A 13,310-nucleotide genomic window follows, 5' to 3' on the forward strand; every position below is an offset into this window, starting at 1 on the left:
CTATTAGAGACAGTACAGGGAACATTGATTCCACTAATGATCTACTATGCCATTTATATCAGCCAAGATCATTTTTACTTTTCTAAACTTTAGCAAATAGACCTAATTTGAGTTTCTCTCAAAGTGCAGCAGTTAACTCTCAAATTAAGTCTTGCTGTTTGCTTTTCAGATATCTATTTGTTGACACGAAGAGTAAAAATGTTTTTAATGGAATGTGTCCATTGAAGAAACCATCCATCAGAAGCTTCTGAAGATTAAATCAATTCATCAGTCGTTTGTCTCTTGGGATTCCTAATGTCTTAATGAGTGAGTGTGGATGTGAACGCAGGCAAATTAAAGCATTACTCTAACAGCCGCTCTATGCTTTTACAGCAGATTTCTGCAGATTTGTAATTATTGTAATGAGCGTGAGATTCAGCCTGAGGCCACGAGAGGAGACGGTATTATTGCAGGTGTGCGTTTCAGAGCGGGATGAGCAGATCTCAGATCTGATCCAGAACACGTCCTTTCTGCAGACATTTCTCATAACACACATTGTGTCAAAGCACCTTTACAGAAATTCATAATGTTAGTGCATGAGAGACCTTAGTGCCTACTAGTCCACTTTCAGCAGTGGACCAGAGCCCATCACACTCCTAAAAATAAGAGCTTTATTGGCATCAATGTTTCCAGGAAGAACCTTTAACACCCATAGAAGATTTTCATTCCACAAAAGTTCTTGAGATTTTTTTAAATGTTCTTCTGAGAAAATGGTTGTTTTAAACGGTCTTTGGGGAACCAAAAACAGTTCTTCTGTGGTATCACTGTGAAAACCCTCAGCAAACCTCAAACTACCAAAACGACTAAATCATTTGAAGTTAGACCTAAACTTAAAAATAAAACCAAAACCAAATAAGCTCAAACTCAAGATATTTTGTATTTCAATTCTTCATTTGAGTTACATTAACTGTGTTAGAAAACATGAAGGCTCATTTTAAAATGATTTTTAAACCTGGAAAAATAATGCAAGTCAGCAAAATCTTGAAACACAATGGCTAAGGACTAAAACACTATCTGGTAGAAAGTTAAAATCCTTATCCAGAAAACCATGAAGAATTAATGCCAATCCAGTTAATAACAGTGGAACTTGGAGAACCTTTGACTATTAAAACGTCTGATATCTTGAAATGTAATTTGTTAAAGAAACCACGAGCGCCCTTAAAAGTTTAGAAAAATGTTGTGAACAGTACAAGTAAAAATGTTGAGAACCCCTGGTTTAGAGTACAAGATCTCTTCAGTCCCACAATATGTTTGGTCCACTAAACATTCTATTTACATTGTAAACATCCTGCTTTTAAAGCTTTTGCAACATTGCAATCATTTCTCAAACATTGACAAAGTTAGTCCAGTATACTAGATCCATTTTACCACTGGATTCGGCTCTGCATCATTCCAGGCTTTTGTACCTGCAGGAACTGAGCGGACAGAAGATGCTTGATAAACGACAGCACTAGAGCGCCACCTGGTGGACAAACACGACATGAGCAACAGCAGCCACATCAGACTCTTTATTGAGCATTAGTATTTGGTGAGTAGATCTCTGCTCGGCCTGTAGCCCAGGCGTCCTCCTCTCCAGAAACACAGGTAATAACTGACGGCCAAAACACCCATGACGGTCACCAGCGCCACCGCGACCACGAATACCAGCAGCCAGACACGAGACTCGCTCATACCTGTGCATCATCATCATCCATCATCATCCTCATCATCACAAACTCAAGGTCATGACTAGGGCTGGGTTAAGAATGTCTGATTTTAACACGTTTCATTTTGATCAACTAATATGGATTCTTAAATTTCAAGAATCGATCTTTCAGTCTTCATTATTATCATAAATTGTAGCTCCTGCAATCCAATTGCAATCTTCGTGCTTCGATATGAAAAAGTCTCAGGTCTCAAATTATCTACATTACAAAATTCAACAGAGTTTCTGTATAGTTCACAGCATTAGTTCAGAGAGATGTCTTTGCTTGAGAAAAACTGGCATGTACCATACCTGATAGAGATCCGAAATTGAACAGAGGTCCGAAATTGAACAGAGGTCCGAAATTGAACAGAGGTCCGAAATTGAACAGAGGTCCGAAATTGAACAGAGGTCCGAAATTGAACAGAGGTCCGAAATTGAACAGAGGTCCGAAATTGAACAGAGGTCCGAAATTGAACAGAGGTCCGAAATTGAACAGAGGTCCGAAATTGAACAGAGGTCCGAAATTGAACAGAGATCCGAAATTGAACAGAGATCCGAAATTGAACAGAGATCCGAAATTGAACAGAGATCCGAAATTGAACAGAGATCCGAAATTGAACAGAGATCCGAAATTGAACAGAGATCCGAAATTGAACAGAGATCCGAAATTGAACAGAGATCCAAATTTGAATCGCTAACTTGTGAATCTTATCTGTGTCAGTGCCCAGCCCTGACATGGACGTGACTGAACATCACTGACCGCGTTCAGAGCTCGACCTGGAGTCCAGTGACCCGCTGCCCTCCACGATCACAAATGGCCCCAGAACTTTATGTGCCGACACGCCTGTGGAGAAAGTCAGGTTGTTAATGCTCAGTCCTGGTCCAGAAGAGAGGCTGGTGATGATCCCGTACCGTCGATCATGAGGTCGGTCCTCGGGCAGCTGGAGTCACAGCAGGTACAGGTGTAGCTCTGGGACGGGTCATCCAGGAGCATCCATCTAAAACACAACGTCATCACAACTGGCTCTACAGGAGCTCCACACATTAACAGCTTCACATGATTAGTTAAAGGGATAGTTACCCGAAAAGGAATTAGGCCATGATTTACTAACCCTTAAGTCATCCTAGGTGTATATGACATTCTTCTTTCAGACGAATACAGTCGGAGTTATATTAAAAAATGTAAAGCTCTTACAAGCTTTAGAATGGCAGTGAAATGGCTGTTTCTGTCCATAAAAGTGCATCTATCCATCATAAAAGTGCATTATCTATCTATCATAAAAGTGCATCTATCATAAATGTGCATCCGTCCATCATAAAAGTGCATCTATCCTAAAGGTGCATCTATCCTAAAGGTGCATCTATCCTAAAGGTGCATCTATCCATCGTAAACGTGCATCTATCCATCGTAAACGTGCATTCGTAAACGTGCATTCGTAAACGTGCATCTATCCATCGTAAACGTGCATCTATCCATCGTAAACGTGCATCTATCCATCGTAAACGTGCATCTATCCATCGTAAACGTGCATCCATCGTAAACGTGCATCCATCATAAACGTGCATCCATCATAAACGTGCATCTATCCAAGAAAAGTGCATCTATCATAAACGTGCATCTATCCAAGAAAAGTGCATCTATCATAAACGTGCATCTATCATAAACGTGCATCTATCATAAACGTGCATCTATCATAAACGTGCATCTATCATAAACGTGCATCTATCATAAACGTGCATCTATCGTAAAAGTGCATCTATCGTAAAAGTGCATCTATCGTAAAAGTGCATCTATCCATCGTAAACGTGCATCTATCCATCGTAAACGTGCATCCATCGTAAACGTGCATCCATCGTAAACGTGCATCTATCGTAAATGGCATCTATCGTAAACGTGCATCTATCGTAAACGTGCATCTATCGTAAACGTGCATCTATCGTAAACGTGCATCTATCGTAAACGTGCATCTATCGTAAACGTGCATCTATCGTAAACGTGCATCTATCGTAAACGTGCATCTATCGTAAACGTGCATCTATCCAAGAAAAGTGCATATATCATCATAAAAGTGCATCTATCCATCGTAAAAGTGCATCTATCCATCGTAAAAGTGCATCTGTCCATCGTAAAAGTGCATCTGTCCATGAAAAGTGCATCTATTCATCGTAAAAGTGCATCCATCCATCGTAAAAGTGCATCCATCATAAACGTGCATCTATCATAAACGTGCATCTATCATAAACGTGCATCTATCATAAACGTGCATCTATCATAAACGTGCATCTATCATAAACGTGCATCTATCATAAACGTGCATCTATCCAAGAAAAGTGCATCTATCCATCGTAAAAGTGCATCTGTCCATCGTAAAAGTGCATCTGTCCATCGTAAAAGTGCATCTGTCCATCGTAAAAGTGCATCTGTCCATCGTAAAAGTGCATCTATTCATCGTAAAAGTGCATCAGTCCATCGTAAAAGTGCATCAGTCCATCGTAAAAGTGCATCCATCCATCGTAAAAGTGCATCCATCCATCGTAAAAGTGCATCCATCATAAACGTGCATCTATCATAAAAGTGCATCTATCCATCATAAAAGTGCATCTGTCCATCGTAAACGTGCATCTATCCATCGTAAAAGTGCATCTATCCATCATAAACGTGCATCTATCATAAAAGGGCATCTGTCCATCATAAAAGTGCATCTGTCCATCATAAAAGTGCATCTATCCATCGTAAAAGTGCATCTGTCCATCATAAAAGTGCATCTGTCCATCATAAAAGTGCATCTGTCCATCATAAAAGTGCATCTGTCCATGAAAAGTGCATCTATCCATCGTAAAAGTGCATCTGTCCATCGTAAAAGTGCATCTGTCCATCGTAAAAGTGCATCCATCCATCGTAAAAGTGCATCCATCCATCGTAAAAGTGCATCCATCATAAACGTGCATCTATCATAAAAGTGCATCTATCCATCATAAAAGTGCATCTGTCCATCATAAAAGTGCATCTGTCCATCATAAACGTGCATCTATCCATCGTAAAAGTGCATCTATCCATCGTAAAAGTGTATCTGTCCATCGTAAAAGTGCCTCTGTCCATCATAAAAGTGCATCTGTCCATGAAAAGTGCATATATTCATCGTAAAAGTGCATTTATCATTAAAGTGCATCTATCCATCCTAAAAGTGCATCTATCATCATAAAAGTGCATCTATCCATCCTAAAAGTGCATCTATCCATCCTAAAAGTGCATCTGTCCATCATAAAAGTGCATCTGTCCATCATAAAAGTGCATCTGTCCATCATAAAAGTGCATCTGTCCATGAAAAGTGCATCTATTCATCGTAAAAGTGCATCTGTCCATCGTAAAAGTGCATCTGTCCATCGTAAAAGTGCATCCATCCATCGTAAAAGTGCATCCATCGTAAAAGTGCATCTATCATAAACGTGCATCTATCATAAACGTGCATCTATCATAAACGTGCATCTATCATAAACGTGCATCTATCATAAAAGTGCATCTATCCATCATAAAAGTGCATCTGTCCATCATAAAAGTGCATCTGTCCATCATAAACGTGCATCTATCCATCGTAAAAGTGCATCTATCCATCATAAAAGTGCATCTGTCCATGAAAAGTGCATATATTCATCGCAAAAGTGCATTTATCATTAAAGTGCATCTATCCATCCTAAAAGTGCATCTATCATCATAAAAGTGCATCTATCCATCATAAAAGTGCATCTATCCATCATAAAAGTGCATCTATCCATCCTAAAAGTGCATCTATCCATCCTAAAAGTGCATCTATCCATCCTAAAAGTGCATCTATCCATCCTAAAAGTGCATCTATCCATCCTAAAAGTGCATCTATCATAAAAGTGCATCTATCCATCATAAGTGCATTTATCCATCATAAAGTGCATTTATCCATCATAAAAGTGCATTTGTCCATCATAAAAGTGCATCTGTCCATTATAAAAGTGCATCTATCATAAAAGTGCATCTATCGTAAAAGTGCATCTATCGTAAAAGTGCATCTATCGTAAACGTGCATCTATCGTAAACGTGCATCTATCGTAAACGTGCATCTATCGTAAACGTGCATCTATCGTAAAAGTGCATCTATCGTAAAAGTGCATCTATCCATCGTAAAAGTGCATCTATCCATCGTAAAAGTGCATCTATCCATCGTAAAAGTGCATCTGTCCATGAAAAGTGCATATATTCATCGTAAAAGTGCATTTATCATTAAAGTGCATCTATCCATCATAAAAGTGCATCTATCCATCCTAAAAGTGCATCTATCAATCCTAAAAGTGCATCTATCCATCCTAAAAGTGCATCTATCCATCATAAAAGTGCATCTATCCATCCTAAAAGTGCATCTGTCCATCCTAAAAGTGCATCTATCCATCCTAAAAGTGCATCTATCCATCCTAAAAGTGCATCTATCCATCCTAAAAGTGCATCTATCCATCCTAAAAGTGCATCTGTCCATCATAAAAGTGCATCTGTCCATCATAAAAGTGCATCTGTCCATCATAAAAGTGCATCTGCCCATCATAAAAGTGCATCTGTCCATCATAAAAGTGCATCTGTCCATCATAAAAGTGCATCTATCCATCATAAAAGTGCATCTGTCCATCATAAAAGTGCATCCGTCCATCATAAAAGTGCATCCGTCCATCATAAAAGTGCATCTATCATCATAAAAGTGCATTTATCCATCATAAAAGTGCATCTATCCATCATAAAAGTGCATTTATCCATCATAAAAGTGCATCTATCCATCCTAAAAGTGCATTTATCCATCATAAAAGTGCATCTGTCCATCCTAAAAGTGCATTTATCCATCATAAAAGTGCATCTATCCATCCTAAAAGTGCATCTATCCATCCTAAAAGTGCATTTATCCATCATAAAAGTGCATCTGTCCATCATAAAAGTGCATCTGTCCATCATAAAAGTGCATCTGTCCATCATAAAAGTGCATCCATCATAAAAGTGCATCTATCATAAAAGTGCATCTATCATAAAAGTGCATCTATCATAAAAGTGCATCTATCATAAAAGTGCATCTATCATAAAAGTGCACCTATCATAAAAGTGCATCTATCATAAAAGTGCATCTATCATAAAAGTGCATCTATCATAAAAGTGCATCTATCATAAAAGTGCATCTATCCATCATAAAAGTGCATCTATCCATCATAAAAGTGCATCTATCCATCATAAAAGTGCATCTATCATAAAAGTGCGTCATGGCTCAGTGTGTAGTGTCATGGCATAGTGTAAATATCAGCAATGCATCGCATTACTCACATAAGTTGTGCTTTACGCTCAAGTCAGATCCGTATGCTCGTTTGGCCGGAAGCTAGTTATTTTACTTTTAAATTGGAATATTTTTCTTACACAAACGCTTCAGAAGGCCTTTATTACATTTTTTTACAGTCGCTAGGACACATTTGTCAATACTTAGGTCACTTTTTCAGAACTCTTCACACAGTGAGCACAACAGAAGTGTATGTGGGCTAAACTGTGGATCATTTATCATTGCTTTGGCACAAAATGCATTCAATGACTACATCTTTCAAATTACATTATTTTCTCACTTCGACACAACAACCGCCAAAACTCTGTGTACTTACAGGCCAATTTGCACATGCTTGCACACTGTTATCAAAACTGTTAAACTTATGTTCGAAACAATAACATAATACAAAACTGAATATGACAGTATTTTCTACATTTCTACAGTAATATTGTAATGAAATATATTTCGAATCTAAAAATGAAATGCTATAAAAACAATTGGACAATTGGACCAACCACAGCTGATTCCTACTGTATCTGTATCGGTGAATGGTGTGTACAAATTCTTGTATTTTGTAATTAGTCTGTGCAAAAAAACAAAAAAAAGACTAAATATATTGAAGCGTTCTGCATCATGTCTGATTCAATCCAGTAAAATATATTGCAGTGAATTGTAAACCGTAGAGAGCTGTGCTTGTTTTACTGAAGAAAACATTGTATAATGCTACCTGTTGTTAGTGTGTTTTAGGTCATTGCTTTGTGGGTGACAAAGTGTGTTTGTTGTCGGTCAACCTTTGCTAGTGTTCTGGAAGAATATGTTGATTTGAGACATGTATGAAGTGATTTGGTAGTTTTAGTGCATTTTGAAAGTGAAATGAACTGCTGTGCAAAAGTTGGTTTGGAGAACTGTGTGAAGAGTTTTCAAAAAGTGACCTAAGTATTGAGAAATGTGTCCTAGCGACTGTAGAAAACTAACCCTGCAGAGCCTGTGGAGCACTTTATGATGGACAGATGCACTTTTATGATGGACAGATGCACTTTTATTGACTTCAAAACAAACAGCCATTCACTGTCATTATAAAGCTTGTAAGAGTCAGGATATTTTTTAATATAACTCTGATTGTATTAGAGTACTAACCCTGTACTATTGTATCTTCATTTTTGGGTGAACTATCCCTCAAGTCGAAGTGTGTGTGAAGGACCTGCGCTTCTCCGGCACGTAGTGACAGGCCTTGCGGTGCACGCTCAAGCTCTGGACGACACAAGCTTCCAGATCACAGTGAAGGAAAATCTGCCCACAGAAACAGAACTGAGAATGACACCAAGCAGTAAAAGCTGAGGATGAGCCGCAGCGCTCACCTTCTCTCCCAGAGCAAACCTGAAGGCTTCGAGATAGAGGCGGATTTCATCAGAATGCCGGCGCGGCAGAAAGCTGGAGTTTCCGGATTTACTTTCCATCAGACACCTGAGAGAATCATTACACGTGCGGTGCACAACCATTTCTTGGGTTTTTATACAATATATTGATTCATTGCTGCACATGGTGTTGAATGTCCCTTAATGGACATGTTTTTTTATTGTTGCTGCTATGCCCTTAAAGTCACCATGAAATCAAAATGGAAATTCTTTTTTTTAATGAAATATTGCAGTGTTTATTCTAAATTATTTATGGGTGCACATCATTGTTTAAATAATCTTGAACCAGAATAACTTCCTCTTGCTGGGTCTTTTCTCTGATGATGTGGGCAGGGCAACCTGTCACTCACATGAGATCAGCCAATAGCAAACCACAACCGTCCAGTGGACTCACCCAGCGTTGGCGATGATGGGATGCACCTGTGTGGCGCGGCGAGTGTCGGCGTCTGTGGCGAACTCACAGCTCTTTATGTAGATCCTCAGCGATCTGTGGCTCCTCGGCTCCACCGTGGCTCTGATGGGAATACTGGAACCCAGTCCGAACCTCAGAGACGGAGCAGGACCACTGAAATCAGCTGCAGAACCAACCAGTGCTGATCAGAGTCATGCAGAATCATCATCATCATATCCTCTCATATCATCATATCTCATCTCTCATATCTCATCATCATCTCATCTCTCATCATCATCTCATATCTCATCTCTCATCATCATCTCATCTCTCATCATCATCTCATCTCTCATCATCATCTCATCTCTCATCATCATCTCATCTCTCATCATCATCTCATCTCTCTCATCATCATCTCATCTCTCTCATCATCATCTCATCTCTCTCATCATCATCTCATCTCTCTCATCATCATCTCATCTCTCTCATCATCATCTCATATCTCTCATCATCATCTCATATCTCTCATCATCATCTCATATCTCTCATCATCATCTCATATCTCATCTCTCATCATCATCTCATCTCTCATCATCATCTCATCTCTCATCTCTCATCATCATCTCTCATCTCTCATCATCATCTCTTATCTCATCTCTCATCATCTCTTATCTCTCATCATCTCATCTCTCATCATCATCTCATCTCTCATCATCATCTCATCTCTCATCATCATCTCATCTCTCATCATCATCTCATCTCTCATCATCATCTCATCTCTCTCATCATCATCTCATCTCTCTCATCATCATCTCATCATCATCTCATATCTCTCATCATCATCTCATATCTCTCATCATCATCTCATATCTCTCATCATCATCTCATATCTCATCTCTCATCATCATCTCATCTCTCATCATCATCTCATCTCTCATCATCATCTCATCTCTCATCATCATCTCATCTCTCATCTCTCATCATCATCTCTCATCTCTCATCATCATCTCTTATCTCATCTCTCATCATCTCTTATCTCTCATCATCATCTCATATCTCTCATCATCATCTCATATCTCTCATCATCATCTCATATCTCTCATCATCTCATCTCTCATCATCATCATCTCATATCTCTCATCATCATCATCTCATCTCTCATCATCATCTCTTATCTCTCATCATCATCTCATATCTCTCATCATCATCTCATATCTCATCTCTCATCATCATCTCATATCTCTCATCATCATCTCATATCTCATCTCTCATCATCATCTCCTATCTCATCTCTCATCATCATCTCATATCTCATCTCTCATCATCATCTCTTATCTCTCATCATCATCTCTTATCTCTCATCATCATCTCTTATCTCTCATCATCATCTCTTATCTCTCATCATCATCTCATCTCTCATCATCATCTCATCTCTCTCATCATCATCTCATATCTCTCATCATCATCTCATATCTCTCATCATCATCTCATATCTCTCATCATCATCTCATCTCTATATCTCATCATCATCTCTCATCTCTATATCTCATCATCATCTCTCATCTCTCATCATCATCTCTTATCTCATCTCTCATCATCTCTTATCTCTCATCATCATCTCATATCTCTCATCATCATCTCATATCTCTCATCATCATCTCATATCTCTCATCATCATCTCATCTCTCATCATCATCTCATCTCTCATCATCATCATCTCATATCTCTCATCATCATCTCATCTCTCATCATCATCTCTTATCTCTCATCATCATCTCTTATCTCTCATCATCATCTCTTATCTCTCATCATCATCTCATCTCTCATCATCATCTCATCTCTCATCTCTCATCTCATCTCTCATCTCTCATCTCTCATCTCTCATCATCTCATCATCATCTCATATCTCATCTCTCATCATCATCTCATATCTCTCATCATCATCTCATCTCTCTCATCATCATCTCATATCTCTCATCATCATCTCATATCTCTCATCATCATCTCATATCTCTCATCATCATCTCATATCTCTCATCATCATCTCATATCTCTCATCATCATCTCATATCTCTCATCATCATCTCATATCTCTCATCATCATCTCTTATCTCTCATCATCATCTCTTATCTCTCATCATCATCTCTTATCTCTCATCATCTCTTATCTCTCATCATCATCTCATATCTCATCATCATCTCATATCTCATCATCATCTCATATCTCATCATCATCTCTTATCTCATCATCATCTCTTATCTCATCATCATCTCTTATCTCATCATCCTCTCTCATATCTCTCATCATCATATCTCATATCTCTCATCATCATATATCATATCTCTCATCATCATATCTCATATCTCTCATCATCATATCTCATATCTCTCATCATCATATCTCATATCTCTCATCATCATATCTCATATCTCTCATCATCATCTCTTATCTCTCATCATCATCTCTTATCTCTCATCATCATCTCTTATCTCATCATCATCATCTCTTATCTCATCATCATCTCATATCTCATCTCTCATCATCATCTCATCTCTCATCATCATCTCATATCTCATCATCTCATATCTCATCATCATCTCTTATCTCATCATCCTCTCATATCTCTCATCATCATATCTCATATCTCTCATCATCATATCTCATATCTCTCATCATCATATCTCATATCTCTCATCATCATATCTCATATCTCTCATCATCATATCTCATATCTCTCATCATCATATCTCATATCTCTCATCATCATATCTCATATCTCTCATCATCATATCTCATATCTCTCATCATCATATCTCATATCTCTCATCATCATATCTCATATCTCTCATCATCATATCTCATATCTCTCATCATCATATCTCATATCTCTCATCATCATATCTCATATCTCTCATCATCATATCTCATATCTCTCATCATCATATCTCATATCTCTCATCATCATATCTCATATCTCTCATCATCATATCTCATATCTCTCATCATCATATCTCATATCTCTCATATCTCTCATCATCATATCTCATATTTCTCATCATCATCATATCTCATATCTCATATCATCTCATATCTCATCATCACATGTCAGTCTTGTGTGTCCTTACCCATCTGACCCTACTAACACAGTTGATATTAAATCTTAAAGCACTATATTTAGCTCGATTTCAACTCTTGAATTAACTGTTGACTTTTTAAATCTCAATTATGAATGTCAATTTAGAGTCGCCATAATTTCGAATGAGTGTGTCAATTTCAACTTTAATATAATAACTTAGTTCGTCAATTATGATTTACCCAATTAAACAGTTTATTTTTAGGGTTGTAAATGGTTTTCCAGATCAACAAGATATTCAATACAAAAGCAGAGCATTAGTAAATTTAATCAATGAGGCTTTTCAGAAGTGGAGCAAGTCATTTGAATGAAAGTCTGAAAAACTAAAGAGGGAATGTGTGCTGAAGATAGTGAGTGAGTTTGACTAACGGTTCATGATCTCCATGTTGAAGGTCTCCTGTTTTTCTACGTTCTCGTCCTGTTCCTCAGTGCTGAACTCGCTCTCCTCACCTACAGGCCTGAGAAAACGTGCCAAAGACTTACACCAAAACTCATTCACCCCACACTGACCACTGCCTCCTGATACCTACGAGTCATAGACGCACTTCACGGACTGGGTGATTATGGGAAGTTCAGGGCGTCGCGCATAGATCAGCATGTTGGAGTACGTGACTCGGCCCTCCATCACCTTCAACACAGCAGAAGAGAATCAGGCGAGAGATTGAGCGGTGTTTGCTCTGAGTTAGGTCAATACCTGCTGGATGAAGTCACAGTCACGCATGAACACACGGAAGAGTAGCGTGTCCTCAGACATCAGGGAGCTCGGCGGACAGGTTCCCAGTAGAGCTCTGGACGGATCCACCTTCTGGGAGAACCCCAGTCCTGGCCTCCAGTGCACCGTAACCCAGTAATCACTGCCACATTCTACAGACAAATCTGAACACACACCACTCCAGTTAACCTGACAGATACACCATCAACATGGAGGAATAAAGACAAGAACACACCCTTCTGTGCCATGGCAGTGGCCACAAACATCAAGAACAACAACTCTGAAATCATCTTCAGCCAAACAGAAACACAAGCACCTCTTGTCCTTTATTGGAGATGATGCTAATCAAGTCAACCGCTGTCAGCTGAGCATTAACTAATCCAGTCACTCACAATCAGCTGAGCGTTAACTAATCGGGTCACTCACGGTCAGATGAGCGTTAACTAATCGAGTCACTCACGGTCAGATGAGCGTTAACTAATCCAGTCACTCACGGTCAGCTGAGCATTAAGTAATCCAGTCACTCACGGTCAGATGAGCGTTAACTAATCGAGTCACTCACGGTCAGATGAGCATTAACTAATCCAGTCACTCACGGTCAGATGAGCATTAAC

General features: G+C 38.8%; 1 protein-coding gene across 1 annotated transcript; it reads right to left on the reverse strand.

Annotated features, from left to right (window-relative positions):
- Positions 1–1,534: 1,534 nt before the first annotated feature.
- On the reverse strand, positions 1,535–13,031 carry LOC143745396 (zona pellucida sperm-binding protein 3). The gene is made up of 10 exons (XM_077237495.1): positions 12,932–13,031; positions 12,679–12,860; positions 12,515–12,612; positions 12,354–12,442; positions 8,854–9,034; positions 8,403–8,508; positions 8,246–8,334; positions 2,639–2,724; positions 2,487–2,570; positions 1,535–1,712 (listed from the first exon to the last, which is right to left on the reverse strand). The coding sequence occupies exons 1-10, from the start codon at positions 12,984–12,986 to the stop codon at positions 1,558–1,560; spliced, it is 1,125 nt and encodes a 374-aa protein (XP_077093610.1). The 5' UTR covers positions 12,987–13,031; the 3' UTR covers positions 1,535–1,557.
- Between the last annotated feature and the right edge of the window lie 279 nt (positions 13,032–13,310).

Source organism: Siphateles boraxobius, unplaced genomic scaffold, assembly GCF_051911475.1.
Source record: "Siphateles boraxobius isolate OS27281-9 unplaced genomic scaffold, OSU_SipBor_1 202, whole genome shotgun sequence".
Classification (NCBI taxonomy): domain Eukaryota; kingdom Metazoa; phylum Chordata; class Actinopteri; order Cypriniformes; family Leuciscidae; genus Siphateles; species Siphateles boraxobius.

What these genes read in the sequence shown, in the direction of transcription:
- LOC143745396 (XM_077237495.1), bottom strand. Translation starts at nt 12,986, where the DNA reads ATGATTTCAGAGTTGTTGTTCTTGATGTTTGTGGCCACTGCCATGGCA. An exon ending in ACTGTGACTTCATCCAGCAG is followed by an intron (nt 12,613 to 12,678) that starts GTATTGACCTAA and finishes GCTGTGTTGAAG; the next exon opens with GTGATGGAGGGCCGAGTCAC. An exon ending in GGTTTGCTCTGGGAGAGAAG is followed by an intron (nt 8,335 to 8,402) that starts GTGAGCGCTGCG and finishes TTCTGTGGGCAG; the next exon opens with ATTTTCCTTCACTGTGATCT.